The 21,943-nt window shown below is 52.4% G+C and overlaps 1 protein-coding gene across 5 annotated transcripts; it reads right to left on the bottom strand.

Moving 5' to 3' along the window:
- Positions 1 to 1,085: 1,085 nt before the first annotated feature.
- Positions 1,086 to 10,650, bottom strand: HMGB3 (high mobility group box 3). 5 transcript variants are annotated; one of them, XM_023633353.2, is made up of 5 exons: positions 10,522 to 10,650; positions 5,712 to 5,866; positions 5,281 to 5,420; positions 4,628 to 4,802; positions 1,086 to 4,149 (listed from the first exon to the last, which is right to left on the bottom strand). In XM_023633353.2, the coding sequence occupies exons 1-5, from the start codon at positions 10,568 to 10,570 to the stop codon at positions 4,009 to 4,011; spliced, it is 660 nt and encodes a 219-aa protein (XP_023489121.1). In that variant the 5' UTR covers positions 10,571 to 10,650; the 3' UTR covers positions 1,086 to 4,008. The 5 variants fall into 5 exon arrangements, with proteins under 5 accessions (XP_023489121.1, XP_023489122.2, XP_023489123.1 ...); XM_023633354.2 differs by lacking the exon at positions 10,522 to 10,650 and adding an exon at positions 8,028 to 8,263; XM_023633355.2 differs by lacking the exon at positions 10,522 to 10,650 and adding an exon at positions 7,846 to 8,028.
- Positions 10,651 to 21,943: the final 11,293 nt, after the last annotated feature.

The following is a 21,943-nucleotide window of genomic DNA, read 5'->3' as shown; positions in this document are numbered from 1 at the left end:
AAATGGAATTGTTTACTTAGTTTCATTTTCAAATCGTTCATTGCTAATGTATAGAAATACAAGAAATTGTTACATATTGATCTTGTATCCTGCAACTTCACTGAACTCATTTATTCGTTCTGACAGTTTTGTTTGGAAATTCCTTAGGATTGTCCATATACAAGATTAGGTCAACTACAAATAGACATAGCTTTACTCCTTCATTGCCAGTCTGGATTTTTTTCCATAATTGACCTGGCCACAACTTCTAGTACAGTGATGAATAGAAGCGGCATAAGTGGGCATCCTTGTCTTGTTCCTGAACTCATGGGGAAAGCTTTCAGTCTTTCATTGAGTATATTAGCTGTGGGTTTTCCTAAGTGCTCTGTATCAGGTTAAGGAAGGTAGCTTCTATTCCCAGTTTTCTGAGTGTTTTTTTAATTGTGAAAGGGTGTTGGATTTTATCGAATATTTTTTATGAATCTATTGAGATGATGTGGACTTCTATTCTTTTCTATTATCGACAGGGTGTCTCAGTTTCTTTTTTAAGCTGAAATCTTAGGAGGATGCTCAAGATACAAAACAGGGCCGGGTTGGGGGGGGGGGGTGTTGCTCTGGTTGAAGCAGGAAAGGAAGCCTGGGGCTACTAAGCCAGCCTGCCAGCCATTCCCTCCCAAGTAGTCCTGGACTCCACAGAAAACCAGAAGCCAAGAGCAAGTGGACCCCATGGCTCTCATCCAGAACTCCTTGTTGGGCCTGGCTCTGTCAGCCAACTAAGCCCCGACCCTCAGCCTCAGGGAGCCCTGGTTGGCAGGGCTGGCTGATTACAAGGACCCAGCCACTGTATCAAGAGCAGTTCATTAGCATTCTGCAAATTGCATATTTATCCTGGCATACAGCTCCAGAGCCAACTTCCCCCTACTCCTCTGGCTGAAGGGTTGATCTAGGGGCTTTGCAGTCCTTAACACTTGCCCTTTTTGATGGTATCTTTCCATTAGACGATGGGTCTATGGTTACAGCGAAGGCTGAACTTCTAAAACCTTGATTATAATCAACCCAAAATACAGAGGCTCAGTATCTCAAAAAGATTGCAGACAGCCCACTGATTACTTCTTGGGAAGACTGATTAAGAAACTTTATTACAGAAAATGAATGCATCCAACGTCCCCAAATACATTTGTGACAAGAACAGACATACAGGAGACACAGACAATAGTTCCTACATCACAGCCTTGTTCTTTCCAAAGGATAAAACATCATTCAAGAATGGGGTTAAGGGCTTGGTAGAGAGAGAAGCGGTTAGAGAAAGCAGTGCTCTTTTTGATTAAAAAAAAAAGTTCACAGGTTGGCATTGCAAGAACACATACTGTGGGTCCAGAAATCAAGCTAAGCCAAAGTCTTCGGTGGTGACACCACACCGCTTGTAGCATCTCAGAGAAGCTACAGAACATCATTCCTTTAAGGAGCAATCTTGTGATGGGGTGAAAACCGTAAAGTAGTAGTCTTTCCGCAAGCAGCTAATGGGCCAAGTGGCCTTGAGTCTCTTCAGAACGAAATGCCTGCTTCAGCAAAGACCACTTTTGTTTAACCAGAGCGTGAGCACAAAAGAAAGGCACCCTCTTCCAGTCTGCACCCTTCCATAGTTGGCATGTCAGTTACAACCAGCTAGAGGGGCACCGCTTAGTAAGAAGTCTCTCCTTTGTGCTTACAAGTTGAGCTTCTCTTCCCTATTTGACGAGGTTGGCCACAGCTCCCAAATCTTAGCCTGGGACACTGTGTGGGGGGCAGCAGCAGGTTTAGCCTACCATTCCAAACAATCGCTGCAGGAAAGTGATGAGGGCACGGCTGAAGCGGGAGGGGCAATCCCAGAACAAGTGCCTCTGGGCAAACCTCAGAATCGAGGGTTTTTAAACTAGTGGTCATTTTCTAGAAAAACACATTTAGGACAAACAGTGCTACTATAAGAAGAAATGGCTATGAATACAGATTAGAGATCAGGCCAACGACCATGACCAATACTTATCCAAGACCTGACAGGGTGGGGAGGACACCACCTGCAGACATGCAAGGTTCCAAGTAGGGAATTTTAAGAAAAAGCTGCTTTCTCCTGAGTAACGTCATTAAAACACTCCCGAGTGCTTCACGGCCTCAAACACAGATATTTGAGTATTAATGCTAGGCAAGACCAACACTCACCCCCAACAAAGTCCCCTTCATAACTGCCAACAGTTAAGATGTATGTTCACACCAGCCCTCGAAATGATATTTAATATCCCCATTTGCCACTGCGGCCACCACCCCTCACCCCAACTTGGACAAAATTTAACACTATCTACCAACATGGAAAAAAAACCACTGAAACACAAACCAAGCTTCTTCCAGTTTAAGAACATTTAACAACAATCTATGTTTCCAATGAATGAACTCAAATTGTGGGTAGGCCATTCTACTTTTCATATGATGCATTTACCACTTAGGAACAAATTGATTCCATCAGCCTAGCCTGCAGCTGGGGGCCCCAAGATGGAGCCTATGATAGGAGCCCCAGCAATCTTCCTCGGGGTGCTCGGTTTCTTGAAGTAGAGAAAAAAACAGATACCGCTTCCTACCCCACCCCCCTTCACTGGGGTCCAGGAGACAGAAGCAGCAACTCAAGACATCAATTGTTGAGCAGAAAAAATAATGTTCTGTTCCATGTACTGACGGGGGTGGGGGGGGGAGGTGTAAGAGGAAAAATAAAGCCTGAATATTTGACAAACCATACCCTCGGAGGACATTTTGGCTGTTTAGTGACAAATTTGGCCCCACAGTGTGGGGGGTGGGGTGAGGAAAAAAAAAAAAACCAATTAAACCTACGTAGTCATCAGCCTCAATTGTAACCACCACCGACCTGTATCTCTGAAGGCTGCTAACCCTTGCCTGTGTCGAGTTACCTTAGCTCCTACATTCAACAGTCCAGACTTCATCTTGATGCCGCTCGGACAAACAGAATCACGCAGCAGCTTCAAGGAGCCCACTTCACCTCCGACCTAAGGAAGCGGGCCACACCAAGAACAAGAGACGTCACCAGATTTACAGGGAAGTTAGTCGCCAAATACAATGGAGTGGGTTGTTTCACTGCTAAGACTGCTGTGAGTCAGAAATTTAGACTGTTATAATAGAGAACAGTTTTAAAAATGTAATACTGTTTATTTAACTTCAAAAACATTTCAGCATTCTAAACATACAAAAAAATAACAGAACGTTGCAAATTGTATTTAGTACAGAAGGTTCTTGAACTTTCATTGATGCAGTGGCTCTTTGCTTTGCTGACAATGAAGAGTTCTACGGTTTGTTTAAAAACAAACAGTTTAAAACTACCGCACTTAACTAAAAAAGATCCAAACACTTCTCATGCCAGCTGACCCCCCTTCTCCACAGCTAAGAATGGCAGCAGAATGCTATGTCACTATATACAAAAACAAGACAACCTGAAGCTAAATGGATGCCCACTGCAGTGTCCACAGGTCCAGCCTCACAGTGCACGCCCTGAGCTACGGCCCCTCCAAAAGGCATCTTCCCCACAGCCTCAACGCCAAGCAAGGAGCATCAAGAGTTTGTCTCGGTTGTTTTGTTCTTTTTACACACTATAGATATGTACAGTCGATAACTCAGGATTTCTAGCCAATAACCATAGTTAACACCACCTTACAAATTAAAAAAAGAAAATGCCAGAAACATCTTTAAATGCCTTGTCACACCAACAGCAAAGTGCACAGAGTGAGGAGAACACGAGAGCCTTTTCAGTTTAAAAATGTTTGGAAATATGTACAACTTTGATACAGTTTCAGGGTGCTCCGGACACCCATGGCCACTTCATGTAAACCACTGACAATTTCTAGAGCACTTTGAGAGACTACGATATGATCATGATCCAATTGTGTAATTAAACCTAATGAGGGCAACAGACACCTCTCCAATAAGAGATGTGTCAATTACGGTGCTCCCCTACTCTAAGGTATTCACAAGGAGACAGATAAACAGTTTTTTTTATTCATCCTCTTCCTCCTCCTCCTCCTCCTCCTCTTCCTCCTCGTCTTCTTCATCTTCCTCTTCCACCTTTTTCCGGGCAACTTTAGCAGGACCCTTTGCACCATCAAATTTTCCTTTAGACTTATAGTCGGCCACATCCTAGAAGGAACAGGGACACATTCCAAATGAGTAGACGAGCTCTCCTGCAGCCGTTTCAGCAAAGGATACAAACCTGCAGGCCCCACCTCAGAACAAGCAAGCAGGAATTGGAAACAACCGAGATGGGGCTGCTCTTCGAAGTATTTGTTTCCAGATACAAATTTGGGTCTCAGCCATTCAAATGTAAAAGTTAACGGGTTTTCAAGGGTCCTTTAATTCATGTTAATAGCACTACCAAGTCCTGTGCCCACGGCATCCCATATGTTATCAAATTTTTTAAGCTGTCAGAGGCCTGAACACCAGCACACACGGCTGATCTTGCACAGAGACGGGCCCTTGCACGCTATCCTAATGACTCAGCCCAGCAAAGCAGCCTTACGCCCCACAACCCACCCAGACCCTGGGCAGCTGACTGCTCGGCCGGCCATGCTGCCAGGCTGGCCCCTGACTGAGCTGGGAACACTCCGGGCCACCTCACCTTCTCGTACTTCTCCTTCAGCTTCGCCGCCTTATTGTTGTAAGGCTGCTTTTCACTGTCACTTAAGTTATTCCACATCTCACCCAGCTTCTTTGCCACGTCTCCAATAGAGATGCCAGGGTTTGTCGATTTGATCTTGGGGCGGAATTCTGAACAGAACAGGAAGAATCCAGACCTTGTGGGAAAGAATTGTATAAATGAGATGAGAACTCAGAAAAACATGAGCTTAACTTGAAATCCCACGTTCCTGACCCCACATAGTTCCCCCCCGCTGGCTCCCCCACTAAAGGAAAGAAACGTGCGATACCATATCCAATGATACAAAGTTACAGGCTCCAGAATGTTTAAGATGCTTCAGAAACATACGGTGCTTCCTCAATCTCTCAGCTACTGGGAAAGGGGTAGGACCCTGACACCCAGAACTCGGCTGCCTTCTTCCCGGCGGAAAGGCCAACAGGCAACCGCCACATGCACACAGCTCACAAACCCCTCAGCCTTAACTGCGGACTTCCCTTGCAGCGCATTTTAAAGCTCAAAGAACAGAATGTCTTGCAGTGGTTATCTCGACATTTTTTGGGTAAAGTGCTCTCTGGAATATCTATCAAGCAGAAGGAAAGCTCTTAACGGTTATCCTGAATCCTACAGTCACTTACGGTGGCCTTTTGGGGGCATTAGGGTCCTTCTTCTTCTTGCCTCCCTTAGCTGGTCCATAATCCTTCATTTCCCGATCATAGCGTACTTTATCTGCCTTTGCCATCTCATCAAATTTAGACTTCTCTTTCCCAGACATAGTCTGCAAAGAACAGGACCTGTTAAATTCCTCAACGCAGGGCAGCACATACCTGTTCAGCTGTCCTGTAATTAAAGTGGCAGCTGCTATAACCGCCTGCAAAAGGGGATGAAGGCCTTAAACCCTTGTAAGAGTCTTAAAAAATAAAAGCACGCGCAACACAATTCTAAAGACAGGCGAGATAAAGCAAAGGAAAGAGGAAGAAAGCAGCCACCTGGGGCTGCTCTGAAGGTAAGTAACCCCGAGGTGTGTAATCCAGCTAAGATGAGCTTGAAGGACGCAAAAGAAAAATACCTTCCACCTCTCAGAGCACTTCTTGGAAAATTCTGCAAAATTGACAGGGACCTCTGGGTTTTTCTTCTTATGTTCCTCTCTGCACGTCTGCACAAAGAAGGCATAAGCAGACATCTTGCCCTTTGGTTTCTTGGGATCACCTTTAGCCATCCTGACTGTGATGGATGGAAGGAAGAGAGACAAAGAAAAACAAATACAATGAATAGAACAGACCTACAAGATATACGGAAGGCAGAGCAAACTTCAAATCAAGGTGTTCCTAGGAAGCATCCCCCATGCCTGAGGCCACTGGCAGCTGAAGGCAGAGTGGGGAGGAAATCAGCCTCACTGTCGCTTGTCATTTAACTTTTGACCAGCATGAAGCGCGCTGGTTTGCGAGTTACTTCTCCGAGAGCGATCAAGTTCTCCAAATGGAACCGACCCAAGCGGGGTGGCTCGGCGCTACATTCCAATTCTGAACTACTACGTTTTGGAAACTACAACCACAAAGTGGGAAGGGCGCAGGCGGATGACAGAAGCTTGAAACCAACGACTTAAGGCTAGCTGGTCATCTGTTTAACTCCTGTGTTAGAGACAAAAATATTGTCACCGCTGCTAAACACAGGATCAAAGCAGAACGGGAAACAGGGAACATCTGAAATGTCACCATTGTTTATGCGTTTTGGCTTATAAAAATGGCTTTTACAAGGCTGATCTGGCAAGTGAGCCGATATCCCTTGTAGTATTAGTTCAAATGTGTCACTTTGTCATTATCTAAAGGGGGAGGGGATACCAAAAGGGCTAGCCTTGCTCATGTGTAAAGCGGAACGCGTGTCCAGCCACAAATACTTTCTCCAAAGTTTCCAAATAAAAATGCAGCTGTGGCGTGTCATCGTCCCTGTCCCACCCCCCAGCTTCCCGCCATCTTTTCCTTTTCCCACACCCAAGGTCACCATGTAAAACTAAAGCGCTCCCCTTTGCGGGGCCTGACCTAGGGGCTGCATCAGGGCTCCGCAGTGGCTGCGCGGGTGGGGCGGGACGGGGCGCCAGGCAGCCCCGGGCCAGCAGCGGGCAGCCGGGCTCGGCCCCGCGCTCGGTCACCCGGACACCCATAATTCACCTTCCATTTTGTCAAAAGCTTCCTGATGAAAGAAAGTGCCCCTGAAATCTGCCGCTGCCACCCCCGGGGGGCGCGCGGGGCCGGGGGCGGGGGTGGCAGCAGCGCGCTGGGGGCGCGGAGCCGGCCGGCAGCAGCGGCGGCGATGGTGGCGCCCGCCGTGCCTCCGAGTCCCGCTCGCTAAAATGGCTGATCCGCGCGCGGCCGGCGCAGGCGGCGGCGGCGGCGGCGAACAAAGCGGTCCGGGCCCCGCCGCCACCGCCGCCGCCCGCTCGCCGGCCCCCGCCCCGCCCCGCCCCGCCCGGGCCGCCTGGGGGCGCGGGGCTGCGGGGGCCGCGGCCGGAACCCCTGCCGGCGCGGGGCGCACTCCTCGGGATAACAAAGGCGCCCGTGCAGCCATGACGCTCGGCCGCGCCGGAGCCCGCGGCGGCGCCCCCGGCCCTCCACGCCGCCAGCCCCGGGCCGCGGGCGCCGGGGCCGAGGCCAGAGCCGGCCCGGGAGCCCCCGCCGCCCGCCCCGCCCGCCTGTCCTCCCTGGCCGGAGCCAGCACCGCGCCAGCCATGTTAGCAGCGGCGGCAGCGGCGGCGGCGGTGCCCAGCGGGCAGGCGGCGAGCGGGGGACGGCCGGCCTGCGCCCCCCCTGCGGGGCCGCCGGGCGCTCCCGCGACGGCCATGTTAATGCAGAAGCAGCAGTGCAGCCCGCGGGCTCGCGCGGCGCCCGGCCGAGCCGGGGAGCGAAGTTTGCCCGCGCCGCAGCCCCCGGAGGGCACCGGCCGCCCGCCCCCCGCGGAGTGTGTCCCGGGCCGGCCAGCACCTGGCCCCCTTCCCAACGCCGCCGCCCGGCGCCCGGACGCGCGCCGCCCGAGCCCGCAGCCGTCCCTCGGCTCGCGCCGCCGCCGCAGCTGCCGGAACATCTGGCCTCGGGGGTCCTTGGCCCCTCGGCCGCTGCGCCGGGGGCGGCGGCCGAGGGCCGCTCGGCGGAGGGAGCCCAGCCCCGACAGCGGGGAGCTCGGGCTGAAGCAGTGAAAAGTTGAAACACCTGAATTGCTTCTTCCTTCCCGGCCACCTAGCAAGAGGGAAGGCGAAGGGGGCGGGAAGGGCGCGGGGAGGAGAGGCAGGGGGAGGCGGCGGCGGGGCGCGCTCGCGGCGGCGCGGGCCGGAAAGTTGTGCGGGCGCTGCGGCGGCAGCGGCGGCAGCGGGCGCGGGCGGTGCGAAACGTACCTGTATTGTTCGCTAGTCTGGGCAGCGCAGGGCACGACGCGCGGCTCAGCGCTCCCCAGCCTCGCGCTAGCTGCCTCCACGAGAGCCGCCTGATTGGCCAGCGGGCTCCGCCGTTTAAAACAGCCTCCTCGCCCGGCCATTGGCCGCGGGCCTCATGCATATTAAACAGGCTCGGGCGCCTATTGGGCGCGGCCACTGGGATCATTCATTCAAACAGAACAACCCGCCGGCGCTGGCTGCGGAGGCAAAACAGAGGAATAATAATATTCTCGCCTTCCCAACCCCCGTGCCCCCGTGTTCGAACCAAGCTGGGATCTCAAAGGACTTCGGAGAGATGGCTCCGCCAGTCCCGGCGGCCTCGGGTCTGGCATGGCAGGAAGAGGTCGAGCCTGGCCGCGCAGCCCACTGCTCCCGCCGCACCCTGGCCTGGGCCCTCCTGGCCCCCAGGCACCCCACACAGCCCCGGGAAACCTCCGCGGGCCGATAAGCGAGGGTCGACGGTACTCTACCTCTACCCAGTCCTGCCGCGCCTCCGCGGCAGGGGCCTGGCCACAGCTCGCTCCTCGGTGCCGGTGGAAGGCAACTGCTCGCTCGCCGAGACCTTGGGGTTTCGGCACTCGGACGCCGCTGCCCCGCTCGAAAGGGACCTGACTCTGCTCCTGCAGATCGGGCTCAACTAGGCTCTTCCCACTAATTGCCAGAAAGTCTATTTGTGCCTGCGCTTGCGAAAACGGCGAGCTAGGTGGGCTAGCGGAGGAAAACGGAGTTTGGCAAAAGCCAAGAGAGAAATTGTTTTGTAGTCAGGGAGTCCCCTTTTCATTGCCTCAGTTCAGGCCCGCGTTCCCTCTGCTCTCCTGGCACACACCCTAGTGAAGAATAAAAGTTCTTGGAATAAATAAATGGGATTTGACTTGGCCTCAGCTTTGCCACTGGCTGGTGTTATGGCCTTGAGCAAGTCACTACTTTTGGGGGATTCAAGCAATGGTTTTCAAAGTGTGTGCAGGATGAGGCAGTGTCACCTCTAAGAGGTATTTGGAAATGCCCCATGACTGGGAGTCGTTGAGGGAATTTAATGAGAGGAGGGGATGGCCAGGGATGCTAAAGGTCCTGCATTGCACAGGGCAGGCGCACAAGAGGAAGAAATGTCCCACTCCAAATGCTATATTCAGCCCTGTTGAAAAATATCTGAGGGCCCTTCCCTCTTTGAGGTACCATGCGTTTCCTGGAAAGAATGGAAGAAAAAGAGTGAGAAAAAAGGAGCACATTTTAAGGGTTGAAATTTGAAGAAAATAATGGAAGAGGCATCATGAGTTTTTCTATAGGAAGTTCCCTATCCAAAGTACTTTGAAAGGCCAATATAGCTAGCTATTTATAATTTCCATATTTAGAAATGAAACCCACCAGAAGATGAGTTTTCCAAATGCTGTTTCCAGAAACTGTGGCTGAGTTTCAGGTGTGCAAGGGAGCCGACCTCACAAGGCATCTGCCTCCCCACCCCCACCCAGCTCTTGCCAACTCCTCTGAACCTCCTGGGCAAGCCTGTGTCCCTGCAGGTAGCGCTGCTAGGCCCCCACCATTAGGGATCCAACTGAAATTGAAACGCAAAGATTGTGCTGCTTTTGACAAGAACCAACAGGTATCAAGTCACTTTCCTAGGTCCCCAATTTACAGACTCTCAGGAATGCGGATATCTGAAAGCCACCTGTCTAATCCTCTGCCCTGTTAGAGCTAGCTGAGTGGCTGCCTACCTTCTGCTTGCATACCTCCACTCATAGGAAGCTTACCACCTCCCTTCTGGGTTGTCTTTTCCATCTCAGGCAATCTCTGAACCTTGGGATCACCATCCTACCCACAGTCCAATCCCTCACCCTTCAGAGATTTCATGGCAGGCCAAGTCTCTTCTCTAGGCAGATAGTTCCAGCTTCTTCTACAATCAGGTCCTCAGGGTCCAACCTTCCCAGGCCACTCCCTCCTCCCTGTCTCTGCCCTTCCCAGAGGGGAGCAGGGCCTCCACACATGATCTGACCAGTACATCCCCTGTGCCAGAGTACTCCAGTCTCTCAATGTTGTCAGGCCTTTCTAGGCCAGAGGCGCAAGTTGGGGTCTCAGGCAGGACAGGGGTCTCTTTCTGGTCCAGCCACTGCCCACACTGGGAAGCTGCACTTGGCAGTTGGCAGGCACCAAGGCAGGGGAACCAGAGTGGTCAGCCTCAGAGCCCACCAGGAACTACTCGGCGGGCCCCTGAGTGGATGGTGAGGGTCACAACTTATAAGCACAGGCAACTCACAAGCAGCACACGTGTACACACTCACCCCGGGCACAGCCAGGGCGTTCCCAGAGGCAGCAGCTTGACAGCCAAACCAGAGAAACAAGAGTGTCTCCCAGCCAGAAGAGACCTTACAATAAGTGGTGTCGAGACATCACCCTCAAGACCCATTCCTCCCCATCTGCTGCCACAGCCCTGCCCCTTCGTCTCCTACTTCTGTGTACATACTTCGGATGATGAAAGGTTTGCTCCCCTTCTTCCAAGGGAGCCTTTCCATCTCTGCTCCTGAGAAAGCTCCTCCTTCTGTCAAGCCGAAGCACTTGGCCTGAAGCTTAAACCTATGGTTGATGTGGTCGGAACTTCACAGAACACGACTATGACATTGCCCAGTGGGTCAGAGATCCAAAGATGGTTGCTATGGTTCCCTGCCCCTGCCCCCGACAAGGACACATATCACCCTGAGTGTCCGTGTCTTCTTCAGGCCCAATCTCCCCGATTCCTCCATCCCTTCCCCACGAGTCTCGGTTAGGAGGCTCCGCACAGCTTGGTTTTCTCCTCGGCACCCCCTCTTTGTGGCAGCGTGCCTGAGCACAGGCTTCAGCCTAGCGGGTTCCTACCTCAGCAGAAACTCTCTCATAATTCAATTCCTTGTGCACGTATTGAATGCCTACTAATAAATAACAGAAGGGAGATGAGGTGAAGAGAGGGTGGGGCTGGAAGGCAGGGGCAAGGCCTTGGCTTTGGGCTTTGTCACTGACTTCCCAGTGTGCCTTCCGCCATGTCACCTCACCTCTCCAGCCTCAGTGTCATCTGTCAAAGGTGATTTCACCCATCTTATCCACCCCAGCCACTGTCCAGTCTACTTGTGAGGGAGGGGTTTTGTGAAGGTGGTCTGGTTGTCACTAGTAAAAGGCCCCCCAGCTAAAGACCAATCTGGAAGGTGAAAAAAAGTGACAGAAAGTCAGGGGTGCCCAGGTGTAGCCTGGACTCAGGGGCCCCAAGGCAGGCTGCCTCCTCTGTGAATCTCCATTCCTGGTGGCTTGGAAGTAGCTCCAACTGCTCAAGGTGCTGGAGGGTACCCTGGCCCTCCCTGGAAATTACCTTGACCACATGGTTCACCTGTGAGGCCCAGTACCACGCCAAGCCCATCCACACAGGGGAACCTCAATCTAGAATCTCATAAGCCACTTGGCTGCCTGGAGAGGTTAGGAAAACATCGAAAGGAAATAGGAAACAGGACAAAGTGAGGTTTTCAGTTCCTGTCAGTTCAAGACCCCAAAAAGATTAAGGGGAATCCTCATCATTCAACAAAAAGGAAACTCTGGTCCCCTACACGGCCCCTGTCTGCCCCAGGCCTTCACAGCAACATCCCTGAGCCCCAACCAGGCCAGCCTCCTTTTTGTTTTCTTTAAAAGATTGGCACCTGAGCTAACATCTGTTGCCAATCTTTTTTTCCTTCTTCTTCTCCCCCAAGCCCCCCAGTACATAGTTGTATATTCTAGTTGTAGCTCCCTCTGGTTGCACCATGTGGGACGCCGCCTCAGCATGGCTTGATGAGCGGTGCTAACTCCACGCCCTGGATCCCAGCCCCAAAACCCTGGGCCGCCAAAGCGCTGGAAGTTAACCACTCAGCCAGGGGCAGGCCCCCAGCCTCCTTTTAAGTATCATGGAAATGCAGCCAGGGCGGATACAGGGCAGGGGCAGACGGATTGCTGAATCATTTTAAATATGTGAAGGGTACTTGCTGTGAAGATCCTCCAGTGAAGCCTACCTTTCCATAGGGATCTAGGAGCCTTTGTCAGTTCAGATCTTCACAGGCAGGGAGTCTTTAACTGGGGCCTCCTGGGCTTGCTAGGGCCCTTGCCCCGCCCTGCTCACCCCCGCCTGACCTGGTGCGAGGCTCCGAGCCTTCTCCCTCCTCTCTCCCCTCCCCCTCTGCCGGTCTTTGGGAATTACATTCCAACTCCACTTTTTTCCCACAGGGAGGAAAGCCTTTTCAGAGGTAGGTAGGGTCTCCAGGGCTGTTACAAAAGGTTTGTCGAGCAGCACGGCTAGGAAGAACCGTCCAGGCCTTCTAGGCCAGCCTCCTCCTGACACAGAGGGCCCTACCGGAGTCAACGGCAGAGCCAGGGCTGGAAGCCTGGTCTCTCGACCCTTAGTGTCAGGCTGGTCCTACTCTTTTTTTTTTTTTTTAATAAAGATTGGCACCTGAGCTAACAACTGTTGCCAATCTTCTTCTTTTTTTAATTGCTTTTTCTCCCCAAATCCCCCCAGTACATAGTTGTATGTTTTAGTTGTGGGTCCTTCTAGCTGTGGCATGTGGGATGCTGCCTCAGCATGGCCTGACGAGTGGTGCCATGTCCACACCCAAGATCCGAACCAGCGAAACCCTGGGCCACCGAAGCGGAGCGTGAGAACTTAACCACTCAGCCACGGGCCGGCCCCATGGTCCTACTGTTAATAGCTCAGCTCCACTGTGGGTGCAATGGCCATTGGCGAAATAGCAGGAGCAGCCAGCGCCCTGGAGAAGAAGGGGTTCCAGGTTCGGAGCTGCCCCTCGAGAGAGCCCACGGGGAACAGGCGGACTCTGCCGCCGCGTGGCCACAGGGCGGGCCGCGGGGCCTCCTGGCACGCGGCACCCCGACCCCGACGGCCCCGCGCGGCCCGTGCTTGTCACTGCCCCACCGAGCGTCGAGGCCGGGCCTTTCCTCCACCCTGGCGCCGCGGAGCCCGGCGTCGCCCCGCCTCCCCGCGGCCCTGGCCTGCGGTGGCCGCCGCGGCCTCCCCTGAGGTGGCCTGAGAAGGGCCGCTGGAGCGAGGCCGCTCAGCACAGGGCGCGCCGTCGGGCGGCACCAGCTTCCTCCCGCTCGCCGCTCCTTCCGCAGCGACTGACAGCAGGGAGCCGGGCAGCCACCAAAGGCTTTCTTGCAGCTCCCTGTCCACATCGCTGCCCTGTGGCAACACGATACTAATCACCACAAGCTTATCGAGGGCCAGCGAAGTGTCAGGCAGGCCAGGGCCTGTGGGGGAGAGGGAGATGAAATGAAGGGTCCCTGCCCCCCCCCCCCACGGGCACCCGGCCCTGGGAGAGAGCTCAGGGGAGAAGGGAACGGAGAGGAGGGGACACTCCAGTGGGGGCGTCTCCACTGGTCCCCACCCCTTTCCCGGAACAGCCCTACCTTGTGAGGCCTTGAAGACTTCACCCCGCTGCTGAGTTACGAGGTCTAGACCACCTCACCCCCAACCCCCTCCCACCTAGAAAGCAGCAACAGGTTCTCATCACCCCCCACCCCAGCCCCGCCACACCGCCCCAGAGTTTCTGACTGGCTAATAACGCCCTTCAGTGCTGCCCCGTGTAATTCAAAGGCCCCCGCTCTGACTCACTGAGCAGCTAATGGGCCAGTATCCCCCTCTTGGGGAAAAGGTACAAGCTGTTTCTCTTCACCTGAACGAAAGAAATTCCTGCGGTGGGGAGAAGGGGAGCTGAAGACTGCTGCTCTAAAATGGGACTGGAGTTGCAATTTTAAAAATTCTCCTCACTCCCTCTTTTTGGGCCTCAGTTTGCCATCATGAAAAGGAGAAGCAGGAACTGCTCCCTGGGGTCCCTTAAGGCATCAAAGTTCTTAGGATTGCCGGAGGGCTTCACAGAGGGAATGATTCTCCTATCTTCACCCACTCTTCTGTCCCAAAAAACCAAATCAAACCTGAAAGGTGGCCTTGCAAAGGCCCTCCGCGCGCACCGGTGCTCTGGGAAGAGGACTTTAGAAATGAACAGCCCAGTGGATGATGAAAGACTCTGACAAGGATGCCACTTACTGACTGCACTTGTCATCCCCTCCCCGACTTCAGTCTCAGCACAGCAGCCAAAGGGCTCTTGCGAAGTCAGACCCTGTCCCTCCTCTGCTCAGGATCCTGGGCCCTTTACCCTGTCTCCTAAAGGGAAAACCCGCGTCTTTCCAAGGGCCCTCAGGAGCTCACACAGGCCACCCCCACCACACTCACCTCTGATTCCATCTCCCAGTTCTCCTCACCCTGCCCCCACCTCACTCAGGAATAGCCACCCCGGGCCCTTGGCACTTGTTCTTCCCTCCATAAATCTGCCAGACTCTCGCCCTCACCTCCTTTATGTCTTTGCTCTAATGTCACCTTGCTGGACTACCCTACTGAAAATTGAAACCACCACCCAGCATTGCCTCCCCTCCTCGCCCGGCTTTATTATTCTACACACATAGTGTAGACGTGAGCTGATGAGCTACCATACTGTATCATACCTTTACAAGATTTATCTTGCTGATTGATTGCTGTGAGACCTGGGACCTCTGTCTGTTCTGTTCTCTGCTGTCTCCCAGTGTGTGGCACAGAGTGGGCGCTCCATTCAAATTTGTTAACAAACGAATGAGTTTTCCACTGAGCTTGACTGCTCCCCTAGCAAGCTTTAGGTAAGCCCCGCGCAGAGTCCCCGCCCTCAAGAAACTTGCAATCCAGGGAGAGCAGAGACACCAACAGCTGTAAACGGGGTCTGGGATGAAATAAATGCCAAACAGAGGGACAAGCAAGCAGAGCTGGGGGCTGGAGCAGGGTTTCAGAAGGCTTTCTGAGTAAAGGAGGTCACTTTGAGTTGGGCACCAAGGGTTAGCGAGGTTGGCACGGGCGGAGAAGAAGCAAATTCCCCCAGGCTCTGGGGAAAGCAGAACCCGTGACAGAGGTGTGAAGGCGCGTGGTGAACTGGCAGGAGGACTCGAAGGCTGGAGTGGTCAGGGCAGGGTGCAGTAAGAGCTGCTCTGGGGACACAGAGGTTGTCTTGGCAGACGTTGTCGTCCACAGGGTCTCAGGCCCTAGGCAACAGGGAACCATTGTAGGATTTTGAGCAGGTAGTGACCCAGTCAAAGATCTCTCTGGGAAAGCTCTCTCGCGCTGTGGGGGATGGGCCAGAGCGGGGCAGACAGAGAGCTGGTGTTGGCCCGGGTTTGGGATCCCGGCAGTAAGGGGTGGGGAAAAGTAACTAGACTTGTGCCCTGCCCACCTCCCAGCCAAAAGCAAGTGTGATCTCTTTTCAAATTGTCACGTCAGCCCTCCAGTGTCCTCTCCTCCCATTGCAGTGAGGACGGGTACCCCTTCCCCACTTCTCCAGACCCAGGACTTGTCCTGCCTGCTTCTGAAGCCCCTTCTTCCCCCCACGTCCCCTTCACTCTTAATGCCAATTCCCTCCCTGAACTGGCAGGGGTCCCTGGGCCATCCCCCTCCCCCTACGAGACTGTCTGCATACCTGCCATTCTGGCTGCCTCGGCCCCTCTCCCCCATCTGGTGCCTAGGTAAGTCCTACCCACCTGGAGACCTCAGCCCAATCTGCCTCCGGGGAGGCTCCCTGAGGTCACCTGCCCACACTTTCCTTTCTCCCTCTGGTCTCCCCTGTGGCACTTCTCACAGCTGTCACTTGGCCACTGTTTAGGCGATTGCTTTTTGAATGTCTGTCTCGCCTGGGCTCCTGCCCAACTAGCACAGGGCTTGGGACCCAGGAGACACTCAGAAATACTAGATGAATGAACGAAGGTCCTAGGAAGTAGAGGCAGCCTGCGTTATTGGGTGCTAGGTGTGGAGGGCGGCCCTCTCAGAAGGGGGAGGGGGTAGGGATGATGAGAAAACTAGAGGACAAATGCTAACTCCACAAAGGACAGAATTCAGCCAAGCTGGAGCCACTCTGTGTCTACTTCCCTCCCGTTTGGCTGCCTGGGGCCACAGGCCAGGAGGGTGCATACTTTCGCTCTTGGTTCTGAGCTCTAGAGTCCTGCAGGGGATTTTCAGGGCCTTGGCTTGCAAATGGAGCTCCAAAGTCCAAACAGTGCCGCAGAGCACTTAGGGCGGGCGGGCGGGGAAGAGCGGAGCCACTCTGCCAGGGTTGGAATCTGTGCTCCTCCACTCAGTCTCATCTCTCCGTACCTTGGTTTCTCCATTCGCAAAATGAGACGAGTCATAGTCCCCACGTCATAAGTTGTTGCGGGGATCACAGGAAGTACTTAGAGCAACGCCTACCATGAAATAAGCATGCGAGGGCTCCACCATTCTAATGGGCACCTTTGATTTCCCTCTTAATTCTTCAGACAGTGCAGAAGGGCAGCAGTTGGAAGACAATCTCAACATCAGTGGCACAAGCCTGAGCTGTATTTGTCCACAACCGAGAAACAGTTGCCCCTGCTGGGAACTGTACCTCCCCTCGTGAATCAGCTCTCTCTGGGCTGTCTGTGAGCTGGACTACGGGATTAAGACAAGCTGGACCAGTGCACCTGAACACACACGCCACCCACCCCCCCCCACCCAGCCCTACCTCAACAAACATTGATTCTGTAAACACCTGTTGGGGTCCTAGTCTTGTGTACCTTGTCCTGTATGGGCGGGGGGCTACCGGATCAGAACCCTGGGTGGGGAGGGGAGAGGGCTGCACTTAGGCCAAGGAACTGTAATTGCAGGGTCAATGGGCAGCTCCTCCGGAGCAAGGACTGAGCCCCATTTATCATGCAATAGCTCCGTCTCCACGGGGCCCAGGCCAAGGCCCGACACAGAGTGCTTGCTGTGAGGGACGCTTTTGCCCACGGTCGAACGAATGCTGATATCGCTTCATGCAGTATTAGGCTAATAGCTCTGCGTGTCCAGATCCAAACGGGGGAAAGACTGGCAGCCTAAGAGCGCAGGTGGGGCTCCGCTCTCTGCTCTTCCACAGCTTCAGGGGCCTTGGAAAACCCCAGACAAATCCCTGAGCCTCACTTGTCCTCAGTTTCCCCTTCTGCGCAGTCAGAGTTGCGGTAGACACTAGATGATCTCCAGGGCCCTTTCTCACGCTAACATCCACTGGACCCCCTGGAGGGCAGCATTCCCCCACCCGCCAGGTTCCCCAGATGCCTGCAAGAGAACACACTGTATATGCCCAGTGAATATTTGCTGAATGAATGAATGGACGACCATGCTCTGATTCTATGGTCTTACAGGGAAGTGGAAAATGTATGTATTCGTAAACAGATCTCCTTTGTTTGGTAATCTTTTCAAATGATTCTGGACAGCTTTTTAAATATGATGTGACTCTCAGACCAGCCTGCCGTGAGATTCAGGAAAAAGCCTTTTTTTTGGCATAGTTTATCTAGACTATCATCTCAACTTTCCATTTACTTTTGGATATGTTTGTACTTGGCCTGCACGATTCACTGGTTATCAGAGAAAAGGACAACTAGGTAAAATGATAAAGTAAGGAACTGTAGACATGAACTACAAATGGCCAAGTCAGAGAACAGGATGATAACGCTGATGATGATGATAATGATCGACTTTGCATTTTGTTCCTTAACAGTTTGCAAGGTGCTTGCATATCTGCTATCTAACCCGTGCCCCACAAAGATCCTGTGAGATATTTGAGCATATTTTGGAAAAACTGAAGCCCAGAGAAAGTAAGTGCTTTGCCCAAGGACACCAGGTCATCGCAGGTAGAATTGGGACTAGATACTCCTGCCTCCCAGTCGTTTTAACAGGCTTCACTACCAGCGTGTTTTCAGTGGATAAACAAGCAGAGGGTGGATCCACGGAGGGCATTTCCTGTGTCAGTGACCATCCAGGACTGTTCCACCTGCTGACAGTCACAGAGAGAAGAGCGGCAAAGGTCAAAGGGCCTGAGGGCAATTGCTGAAGTCATCAGAATAGTGACCTTCCAGGACCTCATTCTGGGTATCCCAAACCATGCTCCCTAACCTCGGCCCCTCCCCCATATGCATCCCCAGAGGGTGGCACCACCATCCCCTCAGCATCCTGCCTGGCTCCCCTCTCTCATCTCCCATCCATGCTGTTCCCAAATCCTGTCGATTCCATCTCTGAAATATCTCCCAAATCCAGCTGCTTCCTCCCACCTCCCACTACTGAGCTCTGATCCTCTCTGCCCTGGGTGGCCATGACACGTCCCTAACTGGTCTCTCTGCTCAGCCCTCTCATATCATCTGCTCTCCACACCAGCAACCGAAGGGATCTTTTATAAATGTACATCTCTGTCTTGTCACCACTCAGTTTAAAATCTTTTCATGACTTTGCATAACCTTGAGATAAAGCTACAGAAAGACCTTTCAAGATCCAGTTCTAGCCGGGTTCCTGCCACCAACCTCCCCCCCCCCCCCCATCTCACACATGGAGATCCTGTGATCCACCTCGGCAATGCTCATACTATTCCTAAGAGCCAGAATGCCCTGGATGATCCAGTTGGTTCTGTACCTGCCTGGCTCCTCCACCAGACCTGGAACAGCCCAGGGTCAGAACCGCCTCCCATGGCGCTCTAGACGGTCCACTGCCCTGCAAAGGGTTTGGTCCTTACTAGGATCTCGGAGTAAAATTTGAATGGAATCAAATTGGCTTAACAGTGTTGAGAGACGAGGGCCAGCATCATTTGGTAATAAATGCAGGAACCTAAAAGCTGTGAGAAAAAAACGAGGGCGAGGAGAAAGAACGATCCGATCCGCAGCGGCCTTGCTGCTGCTGCTGCTGCTGTTGCGGTGGCCTCTGGGAAATGCTTCCTGCTAGCTTCCTGCCTTTAATCTTAAGAGCCGGGTGATGACAATGATGATGATGAGCCACGGATCACGTAGAAATCCAGCTTGTGGAACACTTGACTGGGGGATCTAGAGAGAAGAGAGTGTCAAATTATGTACCACCCTCTCTCTTCTAGAGCTTGCTCCATGCATGATTTGTGATGAGCACAGCATATGTTGCTAACTAATTTAAATATTTATGATGGGTTTCAAATTACCTCTTAGCATGCCAGAGTGTTGACACCCGATAAATCATACAACTTTACAGGTAAAAGGGCCATTAGCCTCTAATGTGAACTTTTCCTTTTCCAGATGGGGAACTGAGTCCCAGAGACGGCCAGGAGCTGGCTCAAGGTCACATGAGTGTTAGTGGCAGAGCAGGGCTTGGAACGGAGGGCCCCTGCCTCATTGCCCTGAGTCAGGAGTACCTGGGTTCAAGTTTCAACTCCATCCCTTCCTAGCTGAGTCCCCTTGGGCTGGTTGCTGAACCTCTCTGTGCCTCAGTTTCCTCATAGGTAAAGTGGATCTGATAACACCCTCCTCAGAGGGCAGTCATGAGGATTGCAGGGGATAACATACAGAGCACGCTTAGCCCAGGGCCAGGCACATAGAGAGCAATCAGTACATGAGATTGCCCAGAAAGGCGGAATTATGGGTGATTTTTTATTCTATTTCGTTATATTTTTTGACACTAAGCAGGAATTATTTTTATGACCAGAAAAAAATAGAATATAAGGTCAAGAAACTATTGTTGCAACAAAATATTTTTCAAACAAATTTTGGAAGGTACTGCTGTGAGGCCTTGCAGGTGTTCTCCACTTGTCAGAGGGCAGAGGAGAGAGCCCAAGCTGGGAGACAGGTTCCAGGACTGTGGGCCTGCCTTGTGCCCTGGGGCCAGCACCAGGGCTTCTGTTCACATTGCCCAGTGGCTGTGCAGGGCACATGTTATCTTCTGGCAGCAAGGCCAACCGAAGCTAAACCAACTCATCATTCCCATTAGTCTTTTATAGAAATAAAAACCATAATAGGTCAGGTGGGGCTCTCCAATCGACACTCTTCCATGATGAAGAAGTAAAGTTTGGGTTCTCTACTCCCGAGCTGAATGAAAAAACGCTGCTGTATTTTTAGGTTCTGTAAGGCATGGGAATGTAGAGAAAGCTACTAAGATGGGAATTTCGGGGTGGGGGCAGTGAATTCTAGCATCTTATTGTGGAAAAAGCCTCTGGTGAGCTGTAAAATGGTCCCCCAATAGACAGCCACATTGTCATTATCAGAACCTCTGAATCTTAACTTATATTGCAAAATCAAGGTCTACGCAGATGCAGATGTGAAATGTTTAGGATACCGAGGTGGGGAGATTATCTGGATGCGCCCCCTAATGCAAGCGCATGTATCCTTACAGGAGAGAGGCAGAGGGAGATTAGACACATGGAGGAGAAGACCATATGAAGACAGAGCAGAGAGAGATTTGAAGATGCAGGTGTGAAAAATTGGAGTAATTTGGCCACAAGCCAAGGAATGTCACGAGCCCCCAGAGGCTGGAAGAGACAAGCAATGGCTTCTTCCCTACAGCACCTCGACTTCAGCCCAGTGATACTGATTCTGGACTCCTGGCCTTCAGAACCAGAACAGAATACATTTCTGTTGTTTTAAACCACCCAGTTTATGGTGATTTGTCATGGGAGCCACAGAACACCAGCACAGGCCCCTTAGAGTCCGTCTAGTCCAATGGTTTCCACACAGTTTTTAGCAGCAAAATCAATGACTTTTCTAATGAAATCATATGCCACAGTCTATCTGGACAACAGATGAAAGTTGAGGGGCAATGGTTGCAGGGGTTGGGGGCAGGATCCCCACCTGGTAGGTTTCTTCCTATCTCTACAGTGGCTCCTGAAGCAGCTCCCAGAACATTCCACGAACAGAGTGTGAAAACCCATATCCACTTCCGGTTGCTTCATTGTACAGATGGGTAAGTTGAGGCTCTGGGGGGCTGAGCGATTGGCTGAAGCCCCCTCCTGGTGGGCAGGCAAAGAATATTTGTGAGGAGGAATGAAGGCAAGCTCCCTCCACCTGTTCTTTCTTCTTCCCTTTCCTGGTTGGGCTGAGTCCCTGTCTCCCGGGCAAACAACAAAGACCGCGTCGGAGTCTAGATGCGTTTTGTGTTCAGCACCAGTTTCTGTCTGGAACCAGGACTGCCAGCTGTGTCAGATGAGGCAAGGCTCAAATGAAACATTTGTTCACGAAGAGCACAGACCTTGAGCAGGGTGTTAAAGCATCTTCAGAGATGAAAAACCCCTGCTTGAGTCCTCACCTGTGTTGGGAAATGTAGTCTCCCGGGACTGCCTGTAACAGTAGGAGTGACAAGGTGGGCAGGAATGAAGAGCAAAATCAAGCCGCTGTCGGCGTACCCAAAATACGCATCCCTACGCGGACCAAAGAGAGCCAAGACAAGAACACAGCTGAACGCCACAATCAGATTTTTCTTATTGTTGTTAGATTCAAAAATATTGAAGGTCAGTTCTGCTAAAAGGCCTTTGTTGGGGATAAAGAAAAGGTTATAATAAAATATTACTCCCCCTTTTCCCTCTGGCCTTGGTGCTAACAGACTAAACATTAAAAGTTGGATTCTCTTTCCTCCCCAAGCATAGCCAAGAAGGATGGCATTTTCAAAGGGAACTTTACAGGGAACTAAGAGGAACCCAGTGGGAAGGAAGCAAACAAGATCCACCCCCCTCCCCAGGGGTTAAAATGGCTGACCGCTTACCAAACTGATTCAGAATCTGCGATGATTTATATGACTGTTTCCAGGGCCACTGGCCTCATTCTATTTTGCACTCCTGCTACCTGATCAAGTGGTTTGCGAGAAGTATTGTATCTGGAGAAAGGGAAGCAGGGTGTGTTCTGAGAATGAAGAAAACCATGGGAGTTCTGAACCAAGACCAATGGGTGAGCCAACAACATCAGCTGCCCACTCAAGGCTTCTGGGAGGGAGCACGCAGCACAGCAGATGGAAAACAACTGTCAGGCAACAGTAAATGGCATTCGTATGGCTTTCTTTGTTCCTTGGTGTTGCTAAGGAGGGCGTCCTCCCTCCA

Source organism: Equus caballus, chromosome X (genome assembly GCF_041296265.1).
Source record: "Equus caballus isolate H_3958 breed thoroughbred chromosome X, TB-T2T, whole genome shotgun sequence".
Lineage (NCBI taxonomy): Eukaryota > Metazoa > Chordata > Mammalia > Perissodactyla > Equidae > Equus > Equus caballus.
The sequence above is the reverse complement of the archived record's forward strand: the minus strand, read 5'-3'. Positions and strand labels throughout refer to the sequence as shown.